The 14,015-nt window shown below is 43.1% G+C and overlaps 1 protein-coding gene across 1 annotated transcript; it reads right to left on the bottom strand.

Annotated features, from left to right (window-relative positions):
• Positions 1 to 2,110: 2,110 nt before the first annotated feature.
• On the bottom strand, positions 2,111 to 5,956 carry LOC128971429 (protein mono-ADP-ribosyltransferase PARP12-like). Its single transcript, XM_054386977.1, has 5 exons — positions 5,868 to 5,956; positions 5,509 to 5,584; positions 4,708 to 4,838; positions 2,835 to 2,986; positions 2,111 to 2,434 (listed from the first exon to the last, which is right to left on the bottom strand). The coding sequence occupies exons 1-5, from the start codon at positions 5,954 to 5,956 to the stop codon at positions 2,154 to 2,156; spliced, it is 729 nt and encodes a 242-aa protein (XP_054242952.1). The 3' UTR covers positions 2,111 to 2,153.
• Positions 5,957 to 14,015: the final 8,059 nt, after the last annotated feature.

Genomic DNA, 14,015 nt, shown 5'->3' on the forward strand with positions numbered 1-14,015 from the left:
CAAAATCTACAATCTATGATGAAATGCACAAATGTAGGATGAAATGCACAAATGTATGTTGAAATGCACAAGTGTATGATGAAATGTACAAATATACAAAATTCACAACATTTACAAATATACACAATCAACAGAAAAAGCACAACCAAGCTCCATTTGCTTCCCCCCAAAGGGGACCTTTCCCAAGGGGCCTCCCCCCCAACAGAAAGCAGAGTTAGCTAAAAAGCAAAGAGGTTGTTAACTTAGCTCACCAAGGTCAGTGTGTTATCTTCAGCCAGAAAAGAAGAAACAGCAGCCAGACAGCCCAGCAAGTTGCCCTGACTGTGCCTACTTTGTTTTGAGTAGTAGTTCTTAAACATTTCTATCTATCCAATGGAAGTGCTTAGAACAATCATTATTTTGCTTTCTTACACCCAATAGTGACTTATTTACACTCTTTAGCTTTCTCTGCTTGAACTTTGAGAAGAAAAACTAAAAAGACAGTTTCAAATCATCACTCCAGCCTTCCCCTATCCTTCCCAGCTGGAGCACACAACCGTGAAGCACTTGTCAGTCATTCAGAGAAGTGCCAGGCAACAGCAGGGCAATTCAAAACATCCACCACCAACTTCAGCCTGCAGGGTGAGAAGGGAGGTGGCTGTGCCAGTGAACACCCCTCACAAGTCCCCTTTAATTCACTGCTCATGCTGCAATTGCTCTCTGCAGTCGTGGTGGGATGCTGCCATGTGCCTTTATTTAGTTCACCATTGATTTCCTCACTGTTATTGTCATGGTGTACCGGGAATCTAACCACAGGAGCTGCAATGTAGCAGAGCTTCTCTTGACCCAAACACAACGGGGACAGAGCAACAACAGGATGTCACAACAACAGATAGACTCAACATAGAAGAACAAGGTAAGAAGAGCTGCTAGCAATGCAACCAGGAAACAAAGCTAAGTTCATTGTCAGCATCACTTAAAAAGCCTCCAGGATGTAGGAGCTTCCTGCTATTACAGGAAAGACAGACCATGATTTCTTTCTTGTGCATCATTTTCTTTTTTCCTCCTTCCATATTTCCCACCCAGCCTGCCTTTAGCACACGAACATCATCATAGGCAGGACTCATTTCTAAGTTACTGTATCAGTGGCTATCAGATCAAGTTAATCTATACTCAGGAGTGCTTTTTTTCAGCAGCAGTAGGTGTCACTGCGTCAGGGTAATGTCACAGGTTAGGGCTAGGCTGCCACTAGACAAATGACAGACACAGTCTATTAAGCCCTCTTCCTTCCAAAAGGGGAAGAGAAAAAGGAATAAGGGAAACAGACTTTTACGAGACGGAAAAGAAAACCAAAACAATTTTAATGAAAATAATGATAACATTAAATACATACAAAATCAATACTCAAGCCAAAACCCCTGGTGGCAATTACCTCAGCATCACTGATGCTGTGGGCAGGCACTGAGGAAGTTCCAGACTACACTCAGTGACATAAGGGAACCAGATTCAGGAGCTGGGTTTGGGAACTTGATTCAGGAACGCAGGTACTGGGATCAAAGACAGAAGAACAAACAGTTCTCCTTGGATGTCAGCCACAGAAGAAGAGAGCTTGACCCTTGTGATTTCTCAGCTTTATACTGAATATGACATACATGGAATATCTTGATGGTCAGTTTAGGGTCATATGACCTCCCAGTAGTGAGACCTTTCACTTTACCTCAAGGTGGTAAACAAGATTTAGCAGAGACCTTAGTTTCTACGGGAATAAGTATAAGGAAGAGCCTTTCTGCATAGCAATCCTTAGTAGTAACTATAAACATCAGATGCTGTCTCTTCTTGAAGCACTGTAAAAATTGCCATTAACTGAGAACGTGCAGTTGCTTAGAAGAAAGAGACTTAAATGAAAACTAAAAAAAAAAAAAAAAAAAAAAAAAAAAATCACTGAACAGAATCAGTTCTCTTCTAGCTCAAACCAGGACAGTATGCAAAGCAGGCACATCGCCATCCCAAGCTAGAGATAAAGTGGAGATTAAAATTTAGCACCAGGCCCCAAAATATTGGTTCACTGCATTACAAAATGTTCTAAAGCTACTACCAAAATTGAACAAATCTTTAAAAAGATGTACTAAAATGTAATTTATTCAGTGTAAATTCAAAGGAGATTCCACCATTCATTACAGGATCACACATGGGAACTCATTGCTGTACTCCAAGATATAAGCAGGATAAATCTGGTGCTTCTCAAAGACGACAAAGATGGAAGGGTCTGTCAGGTCATCCACGCAGCTGTCATAAAGTCTATTTGAATTGCTGGCTCTAGATGGAGGACGAAGGTATTCAGGCTTTCCTTTAACAAAGTCTCCAACCAGAACTTGAGCTACAAACATACTGTAGCGACCACTGTGAGGGGAACAGTACTCATGAGAATAGCTAGCATCTCTGGCAAAGTAGCTTCCTATGGACCAGAAAAAGCCACAGATAAGACAATACATCAACCAAGGAATAAACAACTGCTTCCTGCACTTTGGCAGACAGCAATTCAACAACCCCAGGTAGCTCTACAGGTATCCTTGCCAGGTGTTTCCATATTGACTTATTTCTGAGTACTGACAGACTATAGTCATATTTTGCCATCAACCTCCTCCCACCCATCCGAGAGCTTTGCTAAGGAATAGGTACTTGAGACAAAGACAGCACGGGTTTGCCCCTCCCAAAATGGGATTGCTTTGGATGATGCCTTCAGCAATGCATGAGTCAGGGGACAGTCAGTCACCTCACACTCACCAATTAGCCTGGCTAAGGTCTGCAGTCCATGCTGCTAGAGGCCCTGAACCCACACACTTCTGTACTTGTACCTTTTCCGTACATTGTCCCGTGAGTCCCACAGATCCTCCAGTCAAAGTTCTGCTCACAGATTGCAGGAATGTGGGATGGATTTGTCCCGTGAAAGAGCAGACGCTCTTCCACGCACTTCAATTTATTGAGCTTCTTCATCTGTTCCTTTTGCCTAGGGACAAAAAAAAAAAAAAGACATGTTACCCTGGTTCAAATGAGGACAGTTTCCCAACTCAGCTCCTTCTGTTTTTGGATTGTGGAGGAACAGCAACACAAACCACTCTCAATGGGGCTACTGGTCTGCTTTATGCTTCTCTTGGTACCCTGCTGCACAGCTGGCTCCTTCCAGCAAAACAAAAAGTTTTCAGCATTGCTAAGGACTGTGTCACCCACAACTTCATAACACATGAGAGTAGAGACAACACCTCTTGACTGAGAATTGGTCAGTTCCTAGGTTATATAAATCCTGAATATATAAATATGATGTACTGGTTTTAAGACAGCCTGCTCTCACAAGCAAACCCACACACACAGACAGAGGGGAGGGAAGGTAAAGCAATAAAAAGCCCTGGGTTAAGATAAGGAGTTTAATGAGACAATATGACAAACAGTTACCTTAGCCTATTTCACAGGAAAAAGCACAGCAAAAGCAGAAGCACCAGCAGAAGCCAGTGCTAAAATGTCTGCCTCACCCCTCAAGTGCACAGCCAGCTCTGTGAAAAAGACCAACACCCCAAACGTGGAAACAGCAACCAGAACAGGAAGGCTCTCACGTTACCATCTGAACTACAACCCCCATGATACTTTGCTCCAGCCAGCACTTTCATCTTAACACTAGTGTGACATCAGCATGGTCCTGAATAATCATCTAATTCAATTGGCTAAACCCATGATGTATGATTAGACAACTGAACTGTACGAAGCCACAGTGAAGACTGTATAATCTCAGCCCCCACCTTCACTACATAAAAAGTCCCTTTGTAAAACAAAACAACATAAAAAGGAAACACCGCAAACTCCTCCTTTATGGAAGATGCTAAACCAAAAAGAAAAAAGCCTGAAATACCACAGCTTAGTCATGGTGAAAGAGAAGAACTCTTTTTATGAATAACACTGACAAGAACCACACACACAGTGTTAGGTTATGTGATAAAAGGCACGTTGCCACACACACAACAGAGCAGAAAGAAAACCCCAATAACTCAGAGAGACAGAAACCCCAGCATCAGCCCCTCCTAGGGCTGACCCAGGGAAGTCTCAGCACCACAGACCAGAGGAACACCCAGCACCATGAGCAATGGAAAGGATGCAGGGCAGCTCACAGATGTAAGGATACTGCCGACAAGAGAGTATAAGACTTGTTATGGGGACAGAGGAGAAGAGCATTTGGCGGTTGTTTGGGACTTAAAACAGGATCTTTAACAGAGGAAATGCAGCTGATAGAAGAGAAGGATTAGGATGGTCTGAGGGAGAATAAACATGGGAAAATAGATAGATAACAGGGTAAAAATGGCTAGTTGGGTATAAAGAAGCAACTGTCTGATCAGTAGGCTTGTCTGGCCAGGCTTGGTGCCTGATCAGAGCAGTCTGCCCTATCCTCACATTAAAATCCATTTCTAACTGTTATGTAGGTGATGGACCATCTAGTCTGTGAACACGGATGTGAAGAGAGGTCTGGGTGTAGCAACTGGAGTAAGTTCTTGGGTCACAGGAGCTGCATGTCCACAGCACAGCAACTGCAGCAAGCAAGATGTGTGTCAGTGTGTGATCACTAGCTACCATAAGTCTGGACAACCAGTGAGGAGGGTAGGTGGCCTGGAAGCCAGTTTTCAGAGCAGTCATAAGTTTGGCGTAGATGATGGAGAGACCAAAAGAAATGAAAGAGATACAAACCACTGAAAAACTTGCCAAAGCGCTGGGTTCTGGATCCGCTGCAATTTGTGGATGTAGTGATTTTTCATGGTCTTCTCAAACAGCCCCTTAATTTTTCCATATTCATGGGAGTCATCACTGAGTGTTACCAACTGAAAAAAATTGAAATACCAAAAATCAAGTATTACTGAGAGTAACAAGTCCCAGTCCTTCCAAAGAACACATCAACCTCCTCACATCAGAGGAAGAGCCCTGGCATTAAAATCACAAGCTTCTCCTGTCTTTTCAGTTAACCTCGCTCTCCCCATCTTCATCCTCACTCCCTATGTGAAAGCATGAGTCCTGATTGAGGGAAATTAGTACAATCCCTCACAAGCTTCCTTTGATGAACAAAACTCCACATCAAGATTACTTCAGAGTAACCTAAAGATGAAATGCAGGGCAGTATTCAGGATGGAAAAGAGTATCAGTTTCAGCTTAGTTTGACACTCTAGCTACTTCTACCTCCTTCTCCAAAGGGCTAAGCTCTAGTTTACCACAGCAAATAACATTTTGCCTCAAATCGACTGAAGAAGTGCTACAATACCCCCTTAAAATGCAATGCAAGTATCTTAGGATAGTGCAAAGACAGGTTAGACCAGTAACAGCCAAAACTGCCTTTCTTATCCTGCATGGTATATGTAGAGAGTCTCAGAGAGCCTCCAATGAGACACAAGTCTATTCTAAATGTGAAATTGTCAGTCAAGTTTCACCTCATAATTGCATATTTTATAAGTATAGGATACAGTTCATACTACCCATTGGAGAGCTGGAAAGGCCTACCTTGTATCCAACATCAGGCAGTGCAGATTTGTTCCATTCTGGAGGATAGGTAGAACATGATAGAGTTATGTTTTGGCTGCAGAAAACAAAAGAGGAGCAAGTCAGTCCATGATACACCTAACCAAATCACCCCTCCAGAGGATCCAGCTGCTAGCTCTGCAGCAGCCTTTGGCTAGCTCTGAATTTTTATTTTTGTTTTAGTTTCCACATAATCATTATCCTTCTCTCCAGGTGAACCTTCTCTGGCAGGGGAGTTGGACTACATGGTCTCCAGAGGTCCCTTCCAACCACTGCCATTCTGTAATTGTGTGAAAGGTGCTGTGATCTAAAGCCATGATTACACAGTGAATGTATATTACCTTCTGTCTCGTCCATTGTAAAAGGACTCAGCTTTTCGCCGTCGTGCAACTTTTCTTTGAGTTTCAAATATCAAATTTGTTTGGACCATGTCTTGAATGAAAAATACAATTCAATAATTAGATAATGTGTATTCCAGGAGCACAGTTTTATGTGTTTAGAAATTATAAAAAAGGAGGTAGCCTTGAATACCTATCATGGTGCCCTCTCTACTATGCCTACCCCACTGCATACCTCAAAACCATTCCCACTTGAGCTGCTTCTGCCTGGAGACCTCCTAGCATAGGTTATGAAGCGCAAAGGCAACCAACCACCAACTGCACCTGCACATGCATTCACACCCAGGCTGTTAGCCAGAGAAAACCACATCTGATATCAGGCCTACAAGCAGGGAAGGCTTTTCAATATAGTAGAGATGATAAATCTGGCTTTCCTGGCAGTATGGGATTGTTATGCGGTGCTAAGAGGAAAGTCTGCCCTCTGTTCTTGCTCCTGTAACAATATCCAGAGTGCATGCTGTGTGACATTGTTAATTAGCCATTGTTTCCTGCTTTAAACACCACTCTCTTTATTCATGCCAGGAAACAGATTTAAAGTTCAGAAAGCTAATAGGAATTTTAAGATGGGTAAATAAATAAGAAACAGAAAAGCATTTCTTATATTCCCATTTCTCTCTCTGTGTAACCAGCCCTGTATTTTCCTTCGTTGCACTACTTTGTTGCTTTTTTTTCCTTTCTCTCATTTTCCCCCTCTAGTTGTATTAAACCCAGATGCATAAGCCAGATGCATTGAGGCATTTACTTTCAACTCATCTTCTGAACACACAGTATCATCAGAGATGCTTTTTTGACTACAGATACATAAATATACAAGCTAGAGCAAGGCATCTCAAAACACCAGAGAAATATACATACTGCTCAAGTACTGCTTGGAGAAAACTTACAGGAGGAAAAAAAGACCCATTCAGAGAAACTCAAGACACAGGGTGACAACTCTGCATGAGTGAGGCTACCTTCGAGCCAGCTACATGGTATCATGAACTTAAACCAAGGAGATACTTCACCTTCAAAGTTTAACATATATTGCTGAGAACCTGCAGTAAAAAACACATCTTTCTGGCCAGATAGAAATTCCTTCTCCAGATCTGCAGACGTTACTGAGGCAGAGTAGTGTTGTGGATGCTATAGGAAGAGCAAGGAAATGATAACTGTTAGAAATCAATCTTCGGTTCAGGTGACACTGCGGGGAAATACCAGTTTCCCCAGGCCCCTATTAGGGGATGCTGTTTTGAACTAAGTCTCTAACGCTTCAAGCGTTTTGTTTGTCAGCAGCCCCCACAGAGAACAGCTGCTTGTAACAGCAGCAACAAAGCAGCCTTCAGCCTGTGCAGTCAGCTTCAGCCAAAAGATGTCCATCATCTGTGGAAAATGCACCCGCTTTCAAAGCCAGTCCTTTGAAAGCTTTCACAGAGTAGCAGCGCTGCTTTGAGGGACAATTAACAAGACAAATCCACCAAGGTATCAGAGCAGCACCACAAGGGCACCCAGTGGTGTGTGTGAAACACCAGCTGCAAAACAGCATACCCTAAATAACTCTCTGAAGATGGCTTAACAAGAGCTTTTAGAATCAACAGCAGATGGATCTCACCTCTTCCCCATACTCAATCCACTGCCCAGACTCATCAAGCCAATACCAGGCATACTCCATTTCAGGAACAGATGGGATGATTCAGAAGACACCACAGGCACAGAAGACCTTATCACCACCTGGCTGCTTGTAGTCCCTAACACCAGAAAAGAAATCCAGAGAAATCAAACTATGTGATATCCATGGTATAGTCAGAAGTCTAATCACTTATCAAAAAAGGAGACCTACTCCAGCTAGGAAGTGCGGGTTTGGCCCAAAACCTAGGAACTGATATTTGTACATTTATGGAGCATGGTAAGCATCATAGAAATGACCCTGACCTCTCTGGCTTGGACCTGTGTCACTACACATTGTAGTGCACATTGTAACAAAATGCAACAAGCAGAGTAAACACAGCTTGTTATGCGAAGGCCAGTGGTGCCACCTGGCTAACAGGAGTAAGATCTGTTTTCTAGGCAGTGAGTGATCAGCTGCAAAAGCCAGAATGCCTTGAGAAGGTACTGATAGCATCATCCTTTCATTAGCATTCAGGAAAGCAAAGCTGCCACTCACAGGTATGGTACCAGCTGCAGGGGCCCTGCTTGTGAGGGGCTGTAGAGACTGCTTCTGGGAGAACAGACTAAGGAGTGACCCATGCTGGACACAGCTGGCTGAACAGACCCACTGGAGGACACAGCTGAGCCCATCAGTCAAGCTGATGGTACCTTTGAGAAAGCTGCCTAGCAGTGAGGAAAAATGGGAGAGAGACAGCCCTGCGAACAACCAGGTCAGTGAAAAAGAGGGAAAGGAGGTACTCCAGGCACTGGAGCAGAGATTCCCCTGCAGCCTACAAAGGACCATGGTGGAGCAGGTACCCACACTGCAACCCGTGGAAGACCCCATGCTGCAGCAAGTGGACATGCCTTGAAGGAAGCTGCAGTATGTGGAGTGGAGTTCACGCCAGAGTAGGCTTATCCTGAAACACTGCCATCAATGGGAAAGGGGCCATGCTGGAGCATAGGAATTTTTTTAGGACAATGGTGTGGCAGAGGGTAACTGTTACGGACTGAGGTCAATAGCTATCCCCTTCCCCTCTGCATCTCTCATTTTATTTGGTTTTTGTTTGTTTGTTTTTTGTTGGGGTTTTTGTTTTGTTGTTTTTTTTTTTTTTTTGGAGGGGTGGGTGCAGTAAGGAGGTAGAAGAGTTTAGAATGAAGTTGAGCCTGGAAAGAAGGGAGGTGAGGGAGGTGTTGTTCTAATTTTGGCATTTGTTTCTCCTCACCCAAATCTATTTTAACTGGCAATAAATAAACTTCCCCAAATCAAGTCTGTTTCACCTGTCTCAATAACCGGTTAAGTGATCTGTCTTTATTTCAACCCATGAACTTTTCCATCTTATCTTCTTCTCCTGTCCATCTGAGGAGGTGGTATGAGAGAGCTGCTGGGTGGGTGTCTGGCAGTCAGCCATGGTGAAATTCCTTGGAAGGAAAACAAAACCAAACCAACCAAAAAAAAAAAAATCACTTACCAGCAAAGCCTGTGCTCTGTGCTGTACTCCCAAAAGAGCAGCTAGAAGAACAACAAGCTGTAACAGGTAACCAATAACTCAGACCCAGAGGATTTTATTTTGCTTGCTCCTGTGCTTCAGCCTCCTTTGAATGTCTCAGTTTTGGACCCAGACATTTTCCTATGTGTCTCATCACTTTGCTGTTGCTATAACATTATCCTACTGTGGAGCACATATACACAGCCAAGAGTTGCCCACCTGCCCATTGTGGAGTTTTCAAGAGTCTGCGGCTGTGCTACTCATTGCTGCTCAGAGATTTGAACATAGTGTTCTAACAGGAACTGTAAATGTTTGTCTATTCAGCTCTGACACCCTTCATGCCTTGGCAGGGAGCAGAAGCACTCAGAGCAGGCTGATCTTTAAAGGAGGATCTTCCTTACAGAGTTGTTAAAATATAAAAGGGTCCAAAAACAAAGGCTTGGCATCCCCTGGACTGCAAGAACAAAGAAAGGGGGAAGACCCAAGTCTCTCTTGAAGCCTTAGCTTGTTCCACTGCTGTCTTCAGGCCACAGTTGTTCTTTGTAGGCAATAACGCCAGCCAGGCCTGTTCCTAGGAAAAGGATCCCAATTAATTTCCTCTCAAAGCTACAGAATGAGGTTCAGGAGATCCAACATTCCTTGGAGCTTTTTTTAGATGTTAGCCTTCCCTTGCCTCCCCTCTGCACAGCAGTGTGCTGCTGCTGCTGCCAGGGCAGGAGTATTCGAAGTTTGTGGATACCAAGTGTTGTATTTGAAGGGGTAGAGGGGAAACGTAGTGGAAAGCAAGGTAGTGTGGTGGGCTGGTGTTTCCAGGCAGATTTTCTCCATTGCTTCCCCCATCCCTATTTCCCCTCTACCTACTCCATAGACAGAGCCTAAGCTCAGCCTTCTCCCCCGCTGAGGCCCAGGGCTCTCAGTCCCCTGTTACGCCACCAGCTTTCTAAAATGTCTGGTTGCACCCTACTTTCACTTTCACTTGCCAGGGTTTCTGCTCCTTGCAGGGATTTTTCACTCACCAACTAACTCAGATTAGAAAGAAATAGAGATGAAACACAGAAATATTTCTCTGGCAATACAGGTAATATCTTTCACCTTTTGCTGAAGATTTCACTACATGGTCTTGTGCAACTGAGAGAAACCCTGTAAATTTGCTTTTTGTATCTCTATAGGAACAGTTTTAGACAGAGGAAGTTTCATACATTTAAAGAAACCTCATGCTACCTTTTTTCTTCTCCCTCATGTGGAAGAAAGGGTGAATTAATGGAGGTACAAAGACAGCTTATGGTATAACTAACTGCATGCAGATATTCTTCTAGCAGACCATAAAACCAAGCTCACAAGCCATAAAAAAAACCCAACTTCCTCCCTCCCAGCTCAGCAGCACCACAGGAAAGCTGTCAGAGCCCACCACCCACCACCTCAGTTCCCCTACTCACAGTCTTGTCCTTGAACTGCCCAGCCACCACACCCAGGAGCTGAGAGCATCAACCAGATGCTCACCAGTCATATGAACCCTCTGAACCCTTGCTCCGTAGGGGAAAGGTTCCACAGGTGCAAAAACACCCTCAGAAATAAAATACGACTGGCCTGTGAAAACTCCTCATGAACTCCCAACTGCATGTTTGTACCTCAGAGTCTCTCTCTGTGGGACATTGGCCTCTCTGCTATCCAGACTGTCAGGAAACGGAACTGAGTGGTTTCCTTCTGGCTGTTGCGTCACACGTACGTGCGTCTGCCAGGCATGAGCAGAGCGGCCAGGCACAGCTCAACTTTTTTGGCAAATGCATCAGTAAAATCAACATCCCTGTGAACCAGCACAGCTTACCCCTCCCTACTGCTTCGTTCCTATTGTTGTGCACTGCTGCTTATCTTGAACTAACTCCCTCCCCGCCTTTCCACGTGCTGGGGATATTCAAGATATCCATTCAAAACTCCTGCTGGGGACGGCTTCTGCTGAACATCATTCTTTGAAAGCTAAAAGCTGGTGTTGCAACCTCCAAATCTCAGTGCAGAAAGTGAGTGCATCTCTCAACACACTCTCAGTTTGGGGGGATCGCAGTAGACAGTGCTGCACAGAGCAACCCAAGCCAGAGCAACCAAGAACAGAGCCCTGCAGGACAGGCTCAGTCAGCCTCCAGAGCTCTGCTCAACCCGGGGTATTTGTATTCCTTCACCTTGAAGTCTGAGCCCAAGCTCTGCTCTTCCCCGTGGAAATAGGAGAAGGATTAGGATCAGTTTCCAGTCTGATCTCCTGCCTTTCATTCTAAAAGGCTCACAGCATTTCCCAGCAGAGCTCTGAAGCATAAAGCTTAACAGCAGGTCAAGTAGTACTAACCACATAAACCTGTTCAGATCCAAACTTTTTTCTTTTTTTCTTTTTTTTTTTTTTTCACTACACAAGTTGTGTTCCATTGAATTACCCAAAACACTTTTATTTCCCTATGATCTGGTCACACCAGATCACTAGTGACTGAAACACATCAATCTCTGTTTTATTTTCTGGAAAGGTTGCATTCTAATTGCATTTTATAGGCATAGAATTAATTAAAAAAAACAAACCTAAACACCACCAATGTGATTATGAAGTCAAAGTTTTTTATTTGCCTGTCTGGCCTTTCTTGACTGGCTTTGGATCTCTGATTCTCATCTCCACAGCTGCACAGTTTTATGCTTCCCTGTGACTGATGAGATTTATAGCATCAGGTCTCACAGGTTCATTTTTGCATCAGTGAATTCTCTAGCAAAATACTCTTCTGAACTGAAGAGCTTTAGTAGGCACAAGGTATCAGCTCTAGGAAAAACATTCAGGCTTGGTAGGAAATATTTACATAGCTTTGCTGGGAGTAGCATTCCATCCTCTCTAAAAAAAAAAAAAAAAAAAACAAATAACCACAAACTGGAAATGAGCTTACTGTAAACTGATACCTTCTGAACATTGCTTTTAATTGCAATGTCATCTGTGGAGCTATTGAATCTCTGACTTATGGCTGTCAGTGTAACTATGGTACTATATCTGTCTGCATTTCCTGTATAGGATGTCTGCTCTAAGACATATCAGGTATATAGCCCTACTAAATCATATTCCTGCACAGTCTGTGTGGTTTCACTTCATGTGGCAAATGATTTATCATTTACAAAGAAAGCATGGTCCAACATTTATCTGCCCATATTTCAATTCTTGTTCCTTTTTTCTCTTCAGAGAAAATGGATAAATTAAAGTGATGTTTTACCCTTTCTGTGGGCCTATCTGAAGACATGCAGCAGCTCTGTTGTAATTTCAGACCACTCCAAGGTTTGATGCATGAGTACTAATGCTACAGCATGGGCACATTGTGCTCATAAGGGTCCTGCAGGACGGGACCAGGCTGGCAGCACCTCGTGGTTCTACCTCAAGATGCGGAAGGTCTCCCAGAGCAGTATGTAAGGGAATGGAGGGACTGAGGCCATGTTAGGGTGATAAGGCTCCCTTGGTTCTGCAAGGTCTTCAGCAGGGGCCTGACCGTGGGGTACTGCAGGAAGGTGTGCTAAGTGGTACGGCTTCAGCAAAGCCCAGCACCAGGTGGGACTGATCCATGTCTGAGAGCCTGGAAACATTTCCAGATCTCTCTTGATATCACTCTATTGTTTAAAGCTGTTTGATGATTTTTCCAGTAAGACTGGATTTCCTGTTGGACAGTGTCCAGTTTGTAGATTAAACTATGGGAGAGAAGGGGGATAGAAACCCTGCAACCAAGCTGCTGCTATCTTGGCTTAGTTTAGCACAGGAATTGAAAGCAGTCATAATGAGAATAATAATTCTCAACTGCTCTGAAAAGCAAACAAACAAAGCAAACACACACATAAAAACCACAATTAAACAAAACCACAACAAAATAAACCAAACCAAGTTTCACTATATTGCATTGGGTTTGCAAATGGCATTTTGATTTTACACTATGTACATAAATGCTTGATGCAAAAGATGAAAATTGCTCCATATTGTGCTATTCCTGTCTCCAGCCATCATTAGACGAGTCTCAGCATACTGCTTTCCATCTTTTAGGAAAAGATTAGCAATTAAGCGATCTGAAATGGCTAATTGCTGGATATAGCATTGCTACATTAATAAGGTAAATCAAAGAAATGCAATAACAGAAATATTTGTTACGTCAACAGTTCAAATGAGCATTTACATATCGAATCAGCAAGTCATTTAATTGCAAATTTAAAGTTAAAGCTCCGACATGAAGTCTTCCATGTCTTCTTACAACATCAAGATACACACTTGTTCATGCATCTGCCTGAGCCTCATCAATGGTCTTGTCTAACTAAAGGAGAAATTGTATTTCCCTGGAGTTGGGCTACACACTGGCAGTACCAGCTGAAGAGCAGGGCTGGGGAGTCAAGGGAAGGATCAGGATCTGGTTTTATCATATTCTTGTTGGTATTTAGCTGTTGTGTTGGGGTTTTTAATGTGTTTATACATTTTGAAACATCATTTCAGAAAAATAAAATTCAAATCTGAAATACTATTATGAAGTTAAAAACTTATTCTGTCTATACAATAATAAAAGCAAAATTTTGTTAACATTCGAATTTCAAAGGGTTTTCAAATATATTCTAATTAACCTGAATGTGCACTTTCTGGTGAATGAAGGTTTTTTCTCCCCTGCCCTCCTTCCCAATTCATCTACCTTATTTCTAACTTGCAGTCTTCACCCTTTCCCCTTTCTAATCTTTGTCCACAGGAGGGCTACTACAACACTTAAGTTTGAAAACTGCATTTGGCTTCCACATGCTGCTACATGCTCCCTTCATCTGTTTCTCTATTTGCCAAGTTAGGAAACCAAAAAATAATGTACATGTGTGCATATGTATATATATAATAGAATAATAGAATGGTTTGCGTCAGAAGGGACCTTTAGAGGTCATCTAGACCAACCCCTCTGCAGTGAGCAGGGACATCTCTAACTAGATCAGGTTGCTCAAAGCCATATCT

Source organism: Indicator indicator, chromosome 14 (assembly GCF_027791375.1).
Source record: "Indicator indicator isolate 239-I01 chromosome 14, UM_Iind_1.1, whole genome shotgun sequence".
In the NCBI taxonomy this organism is placed as follows: domain Eukaryota; kingdom Metazoa; phylum Chordata; class Aves; order Piciformes; family Indicatoridae; genus Indicator; species Indicator indicator.